At 37.8% G+C, this 19,617-nt stretch overlaps 4 protein-coding genes across 4 annotated transcripts; 1 reads left to right on the forward strand and 3 right to left on the reverse strand.

Annotated features, from left to right (window-relative positions):
• Window positions 1-1,289: 1,289 nt before the first annotated feature.
• Window positions 1,290-6,460, forward strand: LOC111779277 (oleoyl-acyl carrier protein thioesterase 1, chloroplastic). Its single transcript, XM_023659394.2, has 7 exons — window positions 1,290-1,715; window positions 2,146-2,279; window positions 2,386-2,499; window positions 4,891-4,986; window positions 5,250-5,337; window positions 5,409-5,477; window positions 5,930-6,460. Exons 1-7 carry the CDS (start codon window positions 1,383-1,385, stop codon window positions 6,203-6,205), a joined length of 1,110 nt encoding a protein of 369 aa, XP_023515162.1. The 5' UTR covers window positions 1,290-1,382; the 3' UTR covers window positions 6,206-6,460.
• A 536-nt stretch (window positions 6,461-6,996) lies between these two features.
• Window positions 6,997-9,136, reverse strand: CDC45 (cell division cycle 45). The gene is made up of 2 exons (XM_087119248.1): window positions 9,022-9,136; window positions 6,997-8,927 (listed from the first exon to the last, which is right to left on the reverse strand). The coding sequence occupies exon 2, from the start codon at window positions 8,920-8,922 to the stop codon at window positions 7,141-7,143; it is 1,782 nt and encodes a 593-aa protein (XP_086975374.1). The 5' UTR covers window positions 8,923-8,927; window positions 9,022-9,136; the 3' UTR covers window positions 6,997-7,140.
• A 738-nt stretch (window positions 9,137-9,874) lies between these two features.
• Window positions 9,875-12,807, reverse strand: LOC111778383 (RPM1-interacting protein 4; the record flags this gene model as incomplete). Its single annotated transcript, XM_087119239.1, has 4 exons — window positions 9,875-10,304; window positions 10,410-11,009; window positions 12,581-12,637; window positions 12,763-12,807. Coding segments are annotated over 4 exons (735 nt in total), but the record flags the coding sequence as incomplete, so codon positions are not given.
• Window positions 12,802-19,315, reverse strand: LOC111778381 (GPI transamidase component PIG-S-like protein). The gene is made up of 13 exons (XM_023658167.2): window positions 19,106-19,315; window positions 18,312-19,011; window positions 17,457-17,541; window positions 17,231-17,320; window positions 16,887-16,960; window positions 15,709-15,793; window positions 15,536-15,622; window positions 15,326-15,456; window positions 14,785-14,866; window positions 14,631-14,678; window positions 13,963-14,035; window positions 13,742-13,845; window positions 12,802-13,134 (listed from the first exon to the last, which is right to left on the reverse strand). Exons 1-13 carry the CDS (start codon window positions 19,236-19,238, stop codon window positions 13,018-13,020), a joined length of 1,809 nt encoding a protein of 602 aa, XP_023513935.2. The 5' UTR covers window positions 19,239-19,315; the 3' UTR covers window positions 12,802-13,017.
• Between the last annotated feature and the right edge of the window lie 302 nt (window positions 19,316-19,617).

Here is a 19,617-nt window from a genome sequence, read left to right on the forward strand (position 1 = left end):
AGGTCAACTACGAAAGCTACTTTCACTATCCGTAATAAGTCGTTTCCGTGATTTACTGACCTAGTCATCGTACATGGGAAGATAGAGCAACAGGGCAATAGCACAAACTCCAACCGATATGGCACTGAAGATCGCAATGGACCTGGACGATGATTCGAATGTCGACTGTGAAGAATTCTACATCTACTCTCACTCTCCGTAACAAGTCGTTTTCGTGATTTACTGACCTAGTTGTCGTATACGGGAAGATAGAGCAACAGGGCAAAAGCACAGACTCTAAATGACATGGCACCAAAGATTGCAATGGACCTGGACGATGATTTGAATATCGACTGTGAAGAATTCTACATCTACTCTCACTCTCCGTAACAAGTCATTTTCGTGATTCAATGACTTAGTCATCGTATACGGGATGATAGAGCAACAGGGCAAGAGCATAGACTCTAAATGACATGGCACCGAAGATTGCAATGGACCTGGACGATGATTTGAATATCGACTGTGAAGAATTCTACATCTACTCTCACTCTCCGTAACAAGTCATTTCCGTGATTCAATGACTTAGTCATCGTATACGGGAAGATAGAGCAACAGGGCAAGAGCATAGACTCTAAATGACATGGCATCGAAGATTGCAATGGACCTGGACGATGATTTGAATGTCGACTGTGAAGACTTCTACATCCCCTGATGTGATTGTAATTGAGCCATCGATAGAGGAGAATACGAGGACTAAACCTAGGAATCGACCGAGTGACACATAAACCTCCAGACCAACTTAGACACGACGACTACCCTCTAAGATATGGTAGAAGTATTTGCATAACGATTTCTAAATGAGAGTCTCATAGATTGAGAAAATTGCAGTGTGACCGTTCGAAAAGGACCAAACGAGCTCTATGTAGAGATGTCAATGTATGACGGTTTGCTCGTTGCACTGCCTCTCGTCTCTAATACTGTGATGCTTCTTCCTTAACGCACCTCCACAGTGAACTTCTGACTATAAAGCTTAGCTCGTATTTAGCTATTTTTATAATGAAACGTGTAGATCGAGTAAGATATGAACCCGAGCTAATAGATATTTTAAAATTTTAGAAAGCAAAGTAGACCAACGGTCGGTGAAGTTGGCGCATCTAATGAAGGAAATGTAACATATTGCGACGTCAGCACAACCAACCAGAAATTCAGAATAATGGCAATTTCGTAATTTTGTCAAAATCAAAGGGTATTATCGTACTTTCACGATCTCCTCGGTACCATCGACATCGCTCAGTATTTCCACAAAAAAACCAGCCCGAAATCAAGAAGAGAGAGAGAGGGAATTTTAGAGAGAGAAACTGTTCAACCTCCAGTTCCACTCCTTTCTTTATCCTCTCTCAGCTATGTTGAAGGTCCCTTGCAATGCGACTGACCAAATCCATGTTCTTTCCCAATGTAGACTCCTTACACCTCCTACACGCCTCTTCTCCTCCTTCCGCCGCCGAAATTTCGCCTCCGTATGTTCTCCGGTGACCAAAACTCCGGTTGTGGCTGCTGTTGTTTCCGATAGAGGTGAAGCCAGTGTTCTGAGTGGTTCTAGTAGCTTGGCGGATCGGCTTCGGCTCGGAAGCTTGGCAGAAGACGGATTTTCTTATAAGGAGAAATTCATAGTGCGGTGTTACGAGGTTGGAATCAACAAGACCGCTACTGTTGAAACTATTGCTAATCTGTTGCAGGTAAATTTGTCGGAATTGTTTCGATTTTGGTCACTTTCATCTGATTTGTTACTCTCTGGATCTATTACATGTTACTCATGCCTCAATTAATTAGCTCATTTATTAGTAGGATTTCGTTGCTTCATTAATTGGAATGTTCCATTGATGTTTTTGAGGAACATGAACGGTCGTGCTGCATGTTTACTTGTTCAACTTTTTGCCACTTGGTTATCTTTATTTTTCTCTGCTTTATTGCTTTCCGTAGTTTTTTCGGCATTTCATGGATGCACGTGTTCTTTTCTTCCAAAAACTGAAACGGAAAAAATCCTCTCATCTCTCCCATGTGCATTCACATGCGTCTTTCTTAATTCTATTTTCTCTTTTAGAATCTCACTTAGACTGTATTGACTATAAATGATTAGAGTTTGCCTATGATGAATTCTTCGTGCAGGAGGTTGGTTGTAACCATGCTCAGAGTGTTGGATTTTCCACAGATGGTTTCGCCACAACCCCCACCATGAGGAAATTACATCTCATATGGGTAACAGCACGCATGCACATTGAAATTTACAAGTACCCAGCGTGGTGAGTCTCTTCTTCTATAGTTGTTTTGAGTTTGACTTTCAAATTCTTTTTATTTTGAATTTCCCTTATTTACTAATACTAATTTACATATTGTCATTTGGCGTAGGAGTGATGTGGTTGAAATTGAGACATGGTGTCAAGGGGAAGGGAGAATCGGAACTAGACGTGATTGGATACTTAAAGATTATGCAAATGGTCAAGTTATAGGAAGAGCAACAAGGTGCATAATTGACAATTTTTCTATTATTAATTTCTATGAAAAGCAAAACACCTTCTCATTCCAAAATCAGTTATGCATACAATATATGCATGAACTGCTATCCCTATCTGTTTTCTGGATTATTTATTCTTTAAATTGTTGCTTTCTAGAATTTTACTGATACTTTATTGAAATTGCGATCTGTTGCATACCTAAAAATTTTGGTTCATGTTCGTAGTCTTTCAGGATGAATGAGTGCAACTGGAAATTGAGAAGTATTCTATGTTGTATTTACTGTTTTAGAAACAAAATTGCGTGTCAATGCTGTTGGAGAGTTCTAACCTTATGCCATCCTCGAAAGATTGGAAAGATATGTAGCTAATGATTAGGGTGTGCTTCAGAGTCCACAAGTCTAGATATGAGCACTTTCCAAGCCTTGATGTTTATCTTTTTCGTTGTACTTATTGTCCAAGCTCGTAATAGTTATCGTTAATTGAAATTTATACTACACGTTTATCATAAAGGATGAAGTAGAATTTTAATAGTTGGGCCTGCTAATTTTTGGTTTGGTTAAACATTGTCTAAATCAAGGTACCACAGTCTTTATTCATGTCAAAATCAATTCTTAACTTTGTAAGCAGAGCTTCAGATACTTTTATATACTTCAGTGTATATAATTGTTTAGCCATGCTATAATAGCCGTTGGAAGTGATCCACTTGAGGAAAGACGAAAGAAGGATAGAATTCCACTTAAGGTTACCTCTAGCTCTTCGCTGCTGTTGGGAGATGCTGACTCTGGCCTTGACCATTTAAACACTAGTAATCACCAGCAAGTTTTACCCCTATTTATGCACAATTGTTCTAGCTCTTGTTGTGGTTGCCACAGCCCAATAAAAAAATCCCGGTCTGATGATGAGTTGCATGGTGTCGCATCCAGTTGTATGAGATGGACTTGTTAAAAATAATCATCGCACGTGAACACACATACCGTTTATGTTCTTTTCTCCTCTCTTAGGAATAAACTTCTAGCCAGTAATATGGTCTGCTTGGGGGCTGCTTGGTAACAGCCCAAATTACGAGCAGTCTATTTTATTTATGGTATATCTTGTGCAGTACACTCCCAATGGTCTAAATAACACACTAATTTTTCAAATTTCTCAAGTTCATGAGTGTACGAGAGAAGATGCTGCTGAGTCTCATTTTGCATATACTCTATTATAATAACAACCCAATAGTATGCTGCATGCTAGGTAAGCAAGGGCACAAGTTCATTTCTCCGGGTCAGTCTCATGTTACTTCAATGTCCAAATTTTGGGATATGGAGGCGTAAATATAGTTTTCTAGTATCTAGCAACCCTATATGTCTCATAATGATACTTATGGCATGTAGTGCTAAATCATCATTGGTTGGATATCACATCAACATTTAAGTCATAGTGGTGGTGGCACAAAGTAATTAAAATCAAGATCGTAACTCTGAGGACATAGCTAGGACTGTGTAAATTTCAAGTACTAAGTGGCATCAAATTTTAGAGACTAAATTTGTAATTTTACAAGAATAAAATAATTACAGGATTCTTGGGAAGAAACATGCCGAAAGCCTGATCTTACACCCTATCCCCAACTTTTTGTTCCCTGTCTTTCAACATTTTATTGTTCGATCGAACTTCTATCATTTTGGCTTCAGATTCTTCTCTATAGAGATAGTTTTGTCCTGAAAATGAAAAAATAGAAATCTTGTCAAAGTGTTAGAACGTCGATAGAATTGACTGAATTTAGAGGAGGATACTTTCGGCCTATATTTACAACATCAACATTGTACAGTTGAAAGAAGACAGTAGACTATATGGGCACTCAGTCTAATCCATGGTGGCTGCCTATTTAGGTTCTAGTATCCTACAAGTATTTTTGACAAGCTAAGACGTATCTTCACAAGCCTTTGGTCATCCAAAGCCCTTCCTATAGAGCTTCATCTTAACACTTAGATGACACTTTAATCTGATCAGAAACTCATATAATAGTTCAACCAGAGTAGTGGAGTGTAAATCATCAATTCTGAAGTGTCTTTTGTCTTTCAAAGTTCTATTTTTTAATCAACTGTCACCATATTGCCTCCAAATTCATCTTTCTAGAGATGATTTTCCCTGAAAATAAACAATAAAATTTTGTCTCAAGCCTACATTTACAACCTCAATTTTTACAGCTGAGGAAAGCTGACAGTCCAACTTTCTTATTCATATTTGCCCTTAAATTACCTCTTCGGGAGAATTGCACTTTTTTGTGTCACCAATACTATTCTGCTTGTCCTCAAGTACAACTATGCTCATTCTTGTTCTTTTTCGTACTGTAATTTTGTGCATTACTGGACGTTGTTTGTATTCTACCTGATGGCTTTCTTGTTAATGTTTTTAGTAAGTGGGTGATGATGAACCAAGACACTAGACGGCTTCAGAAAGTTAGCGATGATGTTCGTGATGAATATTTGGTTTATTGTCCACAAGAGCTCAGGTAGGTGCCTTTCTCCTCCAATACTATCGTTCAGTAAAAATTGCTATGCAAGTCTGTCTTGCAAGATGACATGGTTAGGTTAATTAGAATGGAGTTAAATGCATGTTAACCTAGTACTAATTAGTAATTACTTTCTTTTATCCTAAAATTGGCAAACTCTTCTTAACTTATAAATCCATAATTATTTAGTGAGGCATACTATGGAGAACCCTTCTAAAGAAAATCACTTGTATGATAATCGGCTTTCTATTGCTTTTGTCCAGGCTAGCTTTTCCTGAGGAGAATAGTAGTAGCCTGAAGAAAATTCCGAAACTGGAAGACCCTGGTCACTATTCCAGAATTGGACTAATGGTAAGATTGTAAATACATTAGGTTCAAGCTTTTACCATTCTTCCAGGTTTTGAAAGTGCTTTTTATTTCAGCCTAGGAGAGCAGATTTGGACATGAATCAGCATGTCAATAACGTCACCTACATTGGATGGGTTCTGGAGGTTCGTACACTCGTTCCCGTTTTCTCGATTTCTTTTTCTTTTCTGCTGCAGTGCAAAAATAATCCCCCAAAAGTTCTGATTCTTCTCTTTAGAATTCCTTAAAATACTACAATGGTCAGGAGTAATGGTTTTCTTTATGGTGATAAAACATAAGGTTACACAATCCTTATTTGGACAGTATTTTAAATTGTCTTAAGAAAATAGCGAACTAGCTCAGACATATCTATATACGACATAACATGGAGACCACAACACGATTTCATATCATGGAGACCACAACACGATTTTATATACGACATAACATGGAGACCACAACACGATTTTATATACGACATAACATGGAGACCACAACACGATTTCATATCATAGTCTATCTGCTTAATAGTTGATTTGATTCATGAGATTCCATAGTGACTTTATAATCATGATATATGATGATGACTCTACGACAGAGTATGCCTCAAGAAATCATCAACAGCCATGAACTTCAGACAATCACATTAGACTACAGACGAGAATGCCAACAAGACGATGTAGTGGATTCTCTTACGAGCGTGGAGGAAGTCGAGAACGGCAGCAAAACAGTTTCAGAGCTCAATGGAACAAATGGTTACATTTCCAGTGACAAACAAGATGACCGTCAGTTTCTTCATCTACTAAGATTATCAAGCGATGGACTCGAAATCAACCGAGGGCGCACCCAGTGGAGAAAGAAACAACAGAGATGAGGGTAATGTTCTGTTCTTATCCATATGATGTTGTATTTGGGATCCCATTTTTGCTTTCTTTTTTCCACTAACACTCTCATTTCCTCTCAAATTTTGCTTTTGAGTTCTTGTCAACTGTTGGTACACTGTAGTAAGTGTTGAGTGTGGAGTCAGTCTAGAATCAGTCTAATAGAGTCAGCAAGTTGAATGTATGTGATTTTGATAGAACAATCTCTCAAACACATTATAACTTATTTTTCTTCCCCCCTTGAAAAAGTCTCTTTTTGTGTTGTGATGTGAGAATTTGTTTGTTAGCAGGCTACAAGAACCAAGAATCTGCAGCCTTTCTGAGACTATTAATGTTTAAACCATTAATTTTTCTCGGTACGAACCAACCGAAATATCTCCATTATGATGTGTCTAGCAACTTGTTGTGTCATGTCCGTATTCGTTACACATATGATATGGTACCTCTTGAGAGTGATATCTCTTTTGCCACGGGTACAATCATTTCTCACAAGGTTGAAGCAGAGCCAAATTCTATCCCACTAATTTGGCCAATCTCTCGAGTGAAATGTCTGGGGTGTGCGCATTCCAAAATCTTTCCATCATTTGTTCTCAGCGGTGGAACCAAGCCAATTTTAGAAAAATGTACACTAATGAATCTAATGAGTTTAAGTCGAGTCAAAGTGTCCCCTAACTAAATCTTCCCGACGCTCACCTTTTTTATTTGAGTACAAGCTCTATAGTTGACATCGATAAGACCTGAAAATCATGTTTGACCAGCAAAGACGAAGTTACATAAAACGAAGTTACATAAAGGCTAACTTGTATCACTACAATTGATGTTAAGATGTGGGGGTCATTATAGTTCATCTCAATGATCTAGTAAGGCACATAAGTTCTTGAAATCTTCTTCACAGATATGCCATAGAAATGGAAATAAACAACATACGTTAGAGCTTCTCAGTCAATCTGACCATGAAAGAGTTAACTGAAGTTGCATCAAGAAGAATCCACGAGGATTCAAACATCTCGTGGAAAAACTCCGTGCTGATTTCCTCCGCAGCGTTTCGAAACGCTCTCCCAAATGCATTGCCTCGAGACGCCCCGAGCCGAGGCTTCCCGCAAACACCAACGATCAATACTTTGTTCGGCTCTTGAGACACGCAAGCACATAGCAATGGCTTCATTCTAGCTCCTTTCTCTCGCAAAGCATCCATTATGAAGTAGCAGAACTTAGTGAGTGCTTGAGGATAGCCCAGAAATTTGGTGTCCACAGAATCTTCAAGCTTCACCCAACGAAACTTTCTCCCACTTCTTATACAACCACTCTTTGTAATTGCAGAGCTCCCCTGTCTAAGAACTGACCTCTGGACCTTGATTGCCTGCTGCATTCCATCTTTGAGCTTGTCAAGATTGCTCAATGACAATGCATCATAAGCCACTCCGAACTTCTTGGAAGCACTTGACCCATCTGATTTCACAAAGGATTCAAGCAATGCAGTGACCCCATATACCACATCTGCTGCTGACACTTTTGAGCTATAACCATGTAACCTCAAGAAACTTCTGTAGTAGAAATCGTTTAGGCCGTATTCGGGTAGGTATCGCTCGAATTCGTCCTTCATCTTTCGTTTCACTTCGAGATTCATGTATTGGAACTTTTGTTGGCAATCCACAAGTGCAAACCCCATGCGTGCTAGAAGCAATTTCAGCTTCTTCATTCCATTGCCACTCCATGTCTTTAACTTGGTAGCAATGTATGAAGAACACAGCATTGAATCAAACAAGCTCCACTCCTGCAACAGCATTAATCTTGGCTCATCATCATAAGTGATTCTTGATGCCTCAGGAGCTCGGATCTTGGTGCCATCCTTGAGTGTAACAGAGTTTACAGCATTCAAGTTCCCTGAACTGTTTATGTGTTGTTCAAGCTCCATAACCCCAGCTTGGTACCTCTCATCCGTTAATCTTTCATGAACAAACTGATCAGTTAACGACACACAAGCCAGCCATAGTAATTCGTTTGTGTTCTTCCTCAATGAATGAGACAGATCATACATCAAACACCCTGAAGGCCTACCATGGAAGGTACCCATATAATAGTATCCTCTTTTCAATTTCCTGAAAATCTGAACAGGATCATCCTCATTTTCCTTATCAACTCTCCTCCGTTTCCTCGATCCGCCTCGATCTTCTTCGTCGCTTTCGCTGTCGTTACCATTGTCACTATCCAATTCCTCATCAATCTCATCATCGCTGTTCAAATCGCTCGCATTCGCCAATGCAGAGACATCGAAATCATAAGCTAAGTCAGCCTGGAGCTCGTCGTCTTTCGTGTAAAGAACAATCACTTGTTCATTCTGATCGCTCAGATTATGAAGATGAATTGGACGATGACTATCAACAACAAACACATGAGCAGCCGGACCTAAACTCAAAACCTTCCTAAGATCTCGATGGCATCCCCAATTAATCAAGAGGATCGAAATCGGATCGGCAGACGACGAACTCAAACTAGGACCAGCATATTTATGAATTTCTCGAAAAGAAGACACGGGATAACAAGCGTATCGAATCGAATCAGATTCAAGAACTTGAAAAATAATTTTCAAGGCACAGAGCGAGTCAACATCAGAAGTGGAAGGAAAAATAAGGAGAGGAGACAAAGAAGAAGCCGTCACAGATTCACGAAGTTTAGCATAAAACGATTCAACTCGTTGTTCCCTCACCATAATCCCTTCAATCGAACATCCAGAAACAAACAGAAACAAAATTGAACTGCAGAACTACAAAAACCAGACAACAATTTCAAAATCGCATCAAATACTAACCGAATCAGCTTCTTGAAGAGATTGGAAGATGAAATTGAAATATACTTGAAAGTGGAAGAGAGAAAAAGAGAGGGATTTGAAGAGAGGGAATTTGAAGATTGAGATTTAGAAACGCTTCTTCGGCTTTCTCTTTCTAAATCAAAATCTTTTAAATTTTTTTCGGCTACCGCTAAAATTTGGCGCTTAACATTGAAATGAAGAACCGGAGGGGAAATGTTCCTCTACATTCGTTCTCATTTTAACAATAACTGGACGGTGGCGATTGGATCCTCATTCTTGGTAAAGTTCGAATCCGAGGAGAACTGTTCCTCTACATTCGTTCTCATTTTAACAATCATTGGACGGTGGCGATGGGATCCCCATTCTTGGTAAAGTTCGAACAGGAGGAGAAATGTTCCTGTACATTCGTTCTCATTTTAACCATAATTGGACGGTGGCGATGGGATCCTCATTCTTGGTAAAGTTCCAACCGGATATTTTAAAATCATTTTCTTTTTTACATAATTCTAATTTTAAAAAATAAATAATTTCACAAAATTAGAGTTTTAATCTATATTTTTAATATGTATTTTGGAGTAAATTTAGAAATTGAATTTTGAAGCACTATTAACAATTAATTAATTATCATATTTTGTATAATTATTATTTTATACTATTATATAATTTATGTGTTAACCTTAATTAATTTAAATTGAAATATGACTACATTTCTTACATGGAAAAGGCAATAATAGTTGCAAATGAGTATAACACAAGAAATAAATAATAATAATAATAATAATAATAATAATAAATGTACTTTTTTTTAAAAAAAATTGAATCTTATATTTGCTTACATGAGCTAAAAAAGAAAAAGGAAATTTATATATAAAAATAAATACAAAAAAGCCCACACAGTTCATAAACAGAGCCCAGTCTGCACAGTAAAAGCCCACACAGTCTATAAACAGAGCCCACAGTAAAAGCCCATAGTTCATAAACAGAGCCCAATATGCACAGTAAAAACCCACATAGTTCATAAACAGAGCCCACAGTAAAAGCCCACATAGTTCATAAACAGAGCCCAGTCTGCACAGTGAAAGCCCACATAGTCTATAAACAGAGCCCACAGTAAAAGCCCACAGTTCATAAACAGAGCCCAATCTGCACAGTAAAAGCCCACACAGTTCATAAACAGAGCCCACAGTAAAAGCCCATATAGTTCATAAACAGAGCCCAGTCCGCACAGTAAAAGCCCACACAGTTCAAACTTATTTACTTAGCCATGGAAAGCAGCAACATCCCTGCCACCAAAAATTAGGGGGGAAAATATTTTAATTTTCAATTTTTTTTTTTTACTTTATTTTTATAATTTACAAAAAAAAAAAAAAAAAAGGTTAATTAAATACCTTGGCGCTGTTGTCGGCTTTTGGGTTATTAAGATTGTTGTACGGCGAAGAAGAATGCGGCTGCCGCGGCGGCGTTCCCGGCCCCAACTTCTCCTTCCGAACTTCACCAAATATGTGAGTAAAACCGTCCGCCGACGCCGGATTGTTCACATCCCACGACCCAAATTTCGGCACCGCCGTCCCTTCCGCCTGAAGCGGCTTCGTTCTAGATTTCCCGCGATTTCCATAGCCACCATCGGACCCCTTGTTCTCCACCATTGGGCTCTCTCTTCCCGACGGCTTTGCCTGGCGGTGGAGAGGCGAGCGGTCGATGCTATACTCTGTTCCACTCTGTTTTCGGCTGGGATTTTCACGGTGGGCAGGGGAGCTGCCGTATTCACGGCTCTGCCTCCTCTCGTGGGTCATGGGTATCGGCGCCGGAGCTGGAGAATCGTCCTTTTTGGGTGTGTTGTCGGCGGCGAACATTTCTGGATATTCCTCAGGATCGTTGGGATTTCTGATGGGTCCGCCGCCTCTGCCCTTTCTGGCCTTGACGAAGAACACTGTGTATGGAACATTCCCTTCACTTTCCCAGTTCCCAAAAGCTGGAACATGTGACCGCTGCTGTTCCAACAAAACACATTTTACAAATCAAAACTATACAAATGTGAATGAATCATCAAGAAAGTTTGATAAAAGTCAACAGGTGAGATCGAAGAACAGAGAAAGAACAGAGAAAGAACAGAGAAACTCCATCGCATCGCCCATAATTTCCAGATTTAAGTTAATACCCACAATATCAAATCACAGATACATTCTAATTTTCTTTTTCTTTTTCATTTTCTCAGCAACCAAACAAACAGAAACGGCAAAATCAAGAACAAGAAGAAGAAATAGAATAGCTCACCGCCATGGAAGAAGAACAGAGGGATGGGAAAGACGAAGATGTGGGGGTTTTGGGTTTGATTTTGTGGTTGAATCAAGAATTTCTCAGAAGGCCTTTTAGAGAGAGAATTTGGGGGTTTGTAGAGAGAGAATTTGGGGTTTATAGAGAGGGAGGATGATCGGGCATGGATTGGCGGCATTGGTGAGGTTTGACTACTACTCTTCTTTCTTTCTTTCTTTCTCTCTGGCTTTCTACGTAGCATTTGAAAAGTCTTCGTTTCTTCTGGTTATTAATGCCCCCCACGTGGCTTTTACCCGGTCGCCGGGTTTGATATTCACACCTCCCCGTTTTTACTACTTCCACGCCTTTGTTCCGTTCTCTATTACTCCTTTGCTCGTAACCTTGACTTAGCTTTCAATTGAAAATCTAAAGGGCATTTAATTAAAACCTCCGTTCTTGAATATGACTGTTTCCTCCCACAATATCTTCCCCATGTTTTGTTTCCCTGCATACTTGTCCCCGAGGTCTGGAGAAAGCTCCAATCAATAGGATTTTCTTAATCCTCCCTTCCCGAAAGCGAAAGGAAGAACATGAAATTTGAGTATTTCACAAAGACTTGCCATGGTAAAGAAGGTTTGCTATGCACTTATGCTTCGTTCCCCTCTCCAACTGATACCAATGTGGGATTTCACAATCCACCCCCTTGGAAGCCAGGGTCCTCGCTGGCATACTACCACTAACAGATACCAATGCGCACTTGATAAGGAGAGGTTTTCACTCTTATAAGAAATGTTTCGTTTCTTTCCCCGACTGACATGGGATCTCATAAATAATGAGTTATAAGATACAACAACTAGTCTATGTCAAAACTAAAGTCAATTCGAGTCTAAAACTTAGTAGAGTTTAATTATGAATTGATAGGTAAGTAGCTCATCGAGGTGACAACCATGTTAGTAAAATTCGTTTTGAAATAACCAGAATTTACATTTGTGACTTGCTAGAACCCATGTTAGCTTGCCTAGTCTATATTAGACTTGGATCATCTCACCTCACCGAAACTTCTATGTCTCACCTTTAACCATTAAGTATTAATGGATTCCAAAATAAATCTGACCTAAAAATGCAAGACTTCTATGTCTCACCTTTAACCATTAAGTATTAATGGATTCCAAAATAAATCTGACCTAAAAATGCAAGACATTAGATTATGATGTATCCAAACAGCCAACAACTTCATCGGATTCAACGGATAAAAATAGAGAAAATCAAATCTGTTAGCTCATGCAATGGGAGGATAAAAATGAACCTGTAATAGTCCAAGATCTCCGCTAACAAAGCTTCCATTCAAAGCTTTAAAATGTGCCTGCTAGAGAGAGATTTCACTCTTATAAAAAATGCTTCGTTCTCTTTCCGTGAGATCGCATAGAAACTTTTAAAATCCAAGAAACATTCTATATTTTAATGTGACAAATTCATGAATTAGAATACCTTGACGTTGAGACCCTGAGAACCATGGTCAACAATGGATTTCTTTCAACAAAATTCTGATACTAAGATAAATAACAAAGATTTTTACAATATCAACCTTCGTGTTAGACATAAAAACTATGAATGTTATTGGAGATATGCCACAAATATTATCAATGTCACTTGTTTACCTCTAACCTTGACAAGCCTTCCTTAAGTTACAAGGAAATATGTAAGAACCGGTTAAGCAAACACAAATTCACTATGATTAAGCTCTCAGCTTTGCTTTGGTTTGGCCAAAAAAGCCAAATACTTCTTGTGTTCTTGCTTGTATCTTTTCCATTCTCTCAGTGCAGCCAAAATTACATGCAAAGCAACTGGCAAGAAGAAAGGCTGTCCAAAGAAAAGCAGGCATCATAACAACGGGGTTCCAAAATATCGCTTCATTTTTATGAATTTTACGTCTTCTAAATCCATAATAATGTTCAATTCCTGTGGTTAAACGGCCCAAATGTAGTATTCATGAAAGTATACATACAGCTTTTTACATTGCAGTCTATTGTGAAGTATATTTTACTTGAGCAAATTAAAGCACTTAATAGCCTGCTGAGAAATTTAATTTCTCCCAACCAATACCAAGATGATTAATTAATTATAAATTGTGTCCATGTAATCAAGCATTATATCTATAACATATTGAACTCTGAAAAGTTTAAATACATCCTTAAACTTTAACCTATACTTCTACTTAGTTCATACCATTTAGACTATTATACAAATTTTGGTTGAATTATCATGTCAACATTCCCATAGTATAGAGTCTAGAGATTAAATAGAAAGTATAACCTGAAGTTTAGCGACGTAATAAAAAAAAATTAAGTTCAGAAACAACGACAACATGATGCTCAAACTAGATAGACTAAATTCATAATCTAACCTAACATGAATTATAGATTCAAATATATTATAAACATAAGTGCATAGGCAGTGATGATCTCACCGAGTAGACAGCAAAGCAGTGCTCAAATGAAAAATAGCTGACTGACATTATTGATGGGTGAAAGAACGCATCTTCTGCCAGTGATCTTGCTTGCCTGGAAGAGACTGATAAAGAGGAGGAACTCAGTTCAAGATTTTAATTAATTCCATCAGAATGACAGTTAAAAAATTCTATTCGAGCTTCAGATACTAAATGTCAGAGAGTTTAGAGAAGGATCATACTTGCTGCAGCATCAAAAACTCCCAGGGAGGCATTTCTTTGGGCCAAGTTTGCAGCCTTAAGAGAATATTTTACCTGATTGAGACAAGTAGGGATAAAAGCCTCATATTATACCACGAAATACTGCAAGTAGATAAAAAGGACCATGTCTAAAATAAATGTGGAGGAAAACGTGGAGGCCATTGAATTCTGTCCCAAAAAAGTCGAGCAAATGGGCACCAGAGGAAAATGTGGCTCTGAGATTCATTTCCACCCTTACACAAACGCACCAGCTGGGGGAGATAGCCATGAGGGGTATTTGGTTATAAATAGAGGAAGTGAAAAAGGAGGACCTTGATTTCGTTGGTTTAGCACTTGAGTGATCTCAAGAGAGGGAGGGTCCAAGTTCCTCAAATTACTTGGTTTATCTTGTAGATCTCTACCTTTTCTATTTAAATATCATTTTGGTTCTGTTTGGATTCTATCACACTACTAGAAAAGCATTTCAGAAAGTGATTTCAGGAAACCTTCAGGAAGAGGTTGTCGTTCAGACTACCAACAGAACAAAATTTGGACAATGACATAGAAAGCCCAATCTCTAAGAGATAAGTAAAAGAATTGAGCACAAGTAAACCAATAAACCTAGAAAAGAGAAACGTTGAAAAAATTTCCAAACAAGATATAGCAGTACCTGTTTTCCAATCTCATCCAGGATAATCATTCTCGGCAATGATTGAACCTGCACAATAAAGTAACTCAAAACTTGACCAAGAAAGGGACCAAAAACCATTTTCCCATTAGCCAATAGATCCGACTTTGAACTAAACCAAGAATTCAATACGTACCAATCTGGAAAGAGATCCAAGGGATGAAGCACAAGAATGAAGATTAAAACATGAATGCTGCCTTGACAGAAAATCAATTTCCCTACAAGATGGATCAACCATATCAATGGCTTCATTTGACATAAAAAAATATTGTGGACTACATATATATGGACAATATTTTTTTCATTTGTTATGCAAGGCTAAAAAATTCAAAAAAGTTTCAAGAGGCCAGTTTGTGTGCATTGGAAAAACTTGAACTCTGATAACAAAATATAGTTGGTTTGCAACAAAAATATGATATCAGAATATCACCATCAAGGGCTCGAATAATGCAATTATTGAGATAATAGCTGATAAATTCAATATAAAAAATGGGTCAAAACATAGTTTTGATCCCTAAGTTCACCCTTGTTTTCAAACTGGTCCTTAAAATTTAAAAGTTTTACAATAGTAACAGAAGAAGAAAATAAGTCGCCTTTTCATCAACAGTTTGGATGACAAGGATTGAATCTAAAACTTATTAGAACTTAAAAGGTGACTAAACAGATCTTTTGCTCACCATTTTGTAAAGCCTTTCTCGCTAGTTAAAATATTGAATGTGCCCGATAGACCAACATGTTGAGGATTGGACTTAAGACCAAAAAGCTGCCGAAACTGCCCCAGGAACACTTCAACAATTTTCTCCAGCTCCTGTTCCAGAATATGAATGATCAATCAACAGAAAATTAGATAGAATACCAAAGTTTGTAACATAATATCAACATCTTACCGGATAAGAAATCATTTGCCTATGGTGTTGCTTGCTTTTACGGTCTAGGCAGCCTTTAGGGTTCCAAACAATTACGCCTCCCCACATCTGCAAGATGCCATCGTTAGTACTTAAATTTGAAAAGTTCAATAGTGGAAATCATATATACTTAAACGTGAAAAATAGTGTCATACAGGAGATATAAACCCATTTGTTTCTGAAATCTGGCCATTGGGAAGCTGTAAAAGAAGGGGGCACTCCCTTGCTGATGGTATATATCTGACAAAAAGAAAATTAACAATGAAACAAAACTTGATTAGGATGTACCAATAATAATGGGCAGAAACAGAACTTCAATTTTTTACCACAAAACTCACATAAATTGAAAGTACTCCCAAGCTACTTACAAGTTAATCAAATATGCCATAAGATGCAAAAAAAATAACATAGATTATCCTTCATTGATTTTTATTTTTAAAATATTGAAGCCACTAATATATTCCTTCAACTATTCAAACCAACAATAACCTGTATCACTAAATGAAAATGAAATATATCTTCGCAAGATAGAAATTGCCTTCAAGAAGAAAATTACAAACTAGTCTGATAGAACCTAAACAGAATTAGAAGAGTATCAAAATAAAAGAGATAAAACCTACAAGATAACCCAAGTATTTGAGGTACCTGGAATCTCCCCTCTTGATTAAACATTTTTTTTTTAATAAGAAACCGATCTTTCATTAAGAGAAATGAAAGAGTATACCAGAGCATACAAAAAACAGGCCCACGAACAAAATCCCAAAGCAATTACAAGAATGGACCGTCTCTCAAGTATACCAACTCAAGCCTACAATCGTCGAAACAATTCTCTAATTTCTTCCTTTACCACTTCCTCTATTTATAACCAAATACTATAGCAAAACTCCCCGTTTAATTATTAATATGCCCTAATTCCACCTTAAAGGCATTCTTATCGTAGTCATTTATAGCCAATTTGATAGGGCTATTGTGTCCCTCAAGTGCTACTGACAGAAAATACAACCTACTTTCCCACTAAACTTCCTCCAACTCATTTAAAGTAACTAAGTTACAATCAACACAAAATGCTCTAAACAAGTTGAAATCATAAATAACTACATAGAGAGACATCCCAATCTTTATCCAACGCCTCGCTAGCATTCTAACAAATACTTGATTACCAGAGGCCAAAAAGAAAACTAATTGGTTTCCAAGTTATCAGACAAGTAATGTTTATATAATAGTGCAGACTCGAGGGATGGTGAACCTTCTCAACATCTCTTACTAGAGTCTAAACTTTCTTAAAAATTTTATTTAAAAAAAGAAGAAGAATGATATGAGTTAAAGATTGTACATCACAAAATGCAATATCTTTGACCTCCCGCCAGCTGCAATAGAAGTATCCAAATGCCACTCGTTCGAATTCACCTATTAGATTTTAAGAAATAAGATAATATGTTAAAAATATATATATATTAAATCAAAAGTAGAATTAGACCAAAGTCCTAGAACTCTTAACTGGATGAAGTGTGAACAAATGGCCTAACCGTGTGTAGTGTATGAAACAGACAAAGCAAGTAAACAAATAGAGACAGATGATAACTAAAATGTTGACTCTGGTAGCAGGGGGGATTAAGTCACCTACAAGTACCTAGGAATTCATCAAATTATAGAATTTAAAGAATATAAAAACCGTACAAAAAAGGGAAGATCTTTAGTATTGAAGATGTAGCTCTCCTGATCGTCGTCCCAGTAAGAAAAGGAGGAAGTTGGCGTATGATATAAAACCTGGTCAGTGATCAGCAATTGGATTAGTTGAATGCCTTTACATGTATTTTCAAGGTTTCTGGGAGACAATGAAGGAACTGAAATAAAAAAGAGAGTAAATGAAGTGACTATAAGCATTCAATGGGAAACATCACACCTGACTCTCGACCGAGACATTTGCTACAGGTGCTAATTCCTTGATTAAAGGTTTCAATAGAACTTCATCTACTGTCTGAAAGTCCCTACAAAACAACAGAGAATCAAAATAGATAGACTGCAAAAACAATGTTCAAAAGTTTAGAATAATTCAGTATGTAATTGTTAATGGCAGAAATTATAAATATCTTAAGCAGTTTAGTCATCAGAAGCTGTTAAAACTTACCACATCAATTAAGTCTCTGATATTAGATTTTTTCTAAGTTGAGACTAAAAATAACTTCAAGTATTTGAGAGGGGAGATCGGTGAGGTTTGAGAGTGTATGCATCTTCGTGTTTCTCTGCCTCCCCAAACTAAATAGCTTTTTCTTGTCTTAACTAATTGGAGAGCTTTTTTATTGTAACGGTCCAATCCCACCGCTAGCAAATATATCCTCTTTGAATTTTCCATTTTGGGGTTCCTCTCAAGGTTTTTAAAACGTGTTTGCTAGGGAGAGGTTTCTAAACCCTTATAAAGAATGATTCGTTGCCCTCTCCAATCGATATGGGATCGCACATTTACCATTAAAACTTCTAAGTTGGAATGGACTGTAATCATCAAGAAGTCAATTCAAAATCATTACACAAGCTATAGTTTTCTCAGGTTTAACACAGAATCAAGTTGCAATATGCATAGACGTCGCTAAAGCGATCTGAAATGTTCCTCACGAACTGTGAGCAAAAATTGGCAAAATTCTAACAATCTAATCAGAGTTACTATTCAACACTGAAGCCATTCCAAAAACCATAACCATAACAGGCCTAAAGAGTAACTTCAATGTGATACTGCAAGAAGGTAGTAAAGAGAGCAACATACCAGTCATATATCCAATCATCTGGATCTGCATTCAACAAATTAAAAGAGAGAAAAATCTTTCCATCAGCACCAACAGGCATGAACTCGCCAGGAATTAATCCCTCCTCCCTTCCGCCATTACCAAACAACTTCACAAAAATTTCCGCTACTTTCGGTATTGCTTCCATCTCTGAAATCCTCCCAACAATCCAAGCATGGCGATATTTTCCGATGGTGACCTCCACATTTTCGTCCCTGTTCATCACCACCACGCTATAACCTCTCCCACCAGAAGCTGACCTCGAACAACCTCCCAGAGCAACCTCCAAGAAATCATCGGCACTATCATCGCCATTTTCCAAAGAAACAGCAAAATCAGAAGCACTGAGAGCTCCACACCGCCACGTACACGAGGATGCGTCAGTGCGTGTCTGTGAGCAATCAGAACCCGATTCTATAACCACAGAGACATCGTAGTTGTTACTGCAACTGCCACAAAGTGAAGATTTAGAAGACAATTCAGTAATCTCATCGAGGATAGACGATTTTAGCTGCTCGGCTGAGACTCGAGGGGCAATGGAATCAAATCCAACATAAATGACCCGGAAACTACAAGGAAATTGCAATGGTGTGGATTCTAATTGAGAAGAGAGGGCATCTATATCCATGAACGGAAGTGGCGCGCGGTAGATTTCGACGGATTTCCATAGAAATGGAAGACCTGCAAACGCAAAAAAAACAAACAACCAATGAATCATAAACTCCATGAAACAGTAACAATCACATCTGCTCGAACAGAGAGATAGAAAGCGGACCTAAGAGGAAAGAGGAGAAAACGGAGATGGTAAGAATTAGACGCTTGAAGCCAGCCTTAGTTTTCCGCATGGTACTGGGGTCGAAAGCGGACTGTTCAAGTGGCGGATTCGAAGGTTCTGAGATTTCCGCCATTGCTGAATCAGACGGAAGCTCGGGGGGGTTCGTTCAGTGGGGCACCCGATTCATAGAAGCTTTGTTGTTGGAAATCAACTGTTTCCTCTCAATAACGATGGGGAATAATCCTATCAATTTTCACTCTAAATTTTAATTTTAAATTTTCTTTCCATCATTTATTTGACGAGAAATTTGCATTCTTCGCCATTTAAAAAAATAATAATTTAGTTTTATAAAAAAAAAAAAATAATTTTAAAAAATGAGCTCAAGAGACTTGATTGCTTCCAATGCTCGGAGCTAAGAACCGTAGCCACTACTTCAATGATTATCAAACATGGTCTAAATTAATCCGGCATGACAGCTACTTTTCTCTGTATAATAGGATTATTAGTTACTT

This window comes from Cucurbita pepo, chromosome 17 (genome assembly GCF_057944985.1).
Source record: "Cucurbita pepo subsp. pepo isolate OVF chromosome 17, ASM5794498v1, whole genome shotgun sequence".
In the NCBI taxonomy this organism is placed as follows: Eukaryota; Viridiplantae; Streptophyta; class Magnoliopsida; order Cucurbitales; family Cucurbitaceae; genus Cucurbita; species Cucurbita pepo.

What these genes read in the sequence shown, in the direction of transcription:
- LOC111779277 (XM_023659394.2), top strand. Translation starts at nt 1,383, where the DNA reads ATGTTGAAGGTCCCTTGCAATGCGACTGACCAAATCCATGTTCTTTCC. An exon ending in GTTATAGGAAGAGCAACAAG is followed by an intron (nt 2,500 to 4,890) that starts GTGCATAATTGA and finishes TAATGTTTTTAG; the next exon opens with TAAGTGGGTGATGATGAACC. An exon ending in ACATTGGATGGGTTCTGGAG is followed by an intron (nt 5,478 to 5,929) that starts GTTCGTACACTC and finishes ACTCTACGACAG; the next exon opens with AGTATGCCTCAAGAAATCAT.
- CDC45 (XM_087119248.1), bottom strand. Translation starts at nt 8,922, where the DNA reads ATGGTGAGGGAACAACGAGTTGAATCGTTTTATGCTAAACTTCGTGAA.
- LOC111778381 (XM_023658167.2), bottom strand. Translation starts at nt 19,238, where the DNA reads ATGGCGGAAATCTCAGAACCTTCGAATCCGCCACTTGAACAGTCCGCT. An exon ending in TTGGATCTCTTTCCAGATTG is followed by an intron (nt 14,679 to 14,784) that starts GTACGTATTGAA and finishes TTTATTGTGCAG; the next exon opens with GTTCAATCATTGCCGAGAAT. An exon ending in ACTGCTTTGCTGTCTACTCG is followed by an intron (nt 13,135 to 13,741) that starts GTGAGATCATCA and finishes TTCTTTGGACAG; the next exon opens with CCTTTCTTCTTGCCAGTTGC.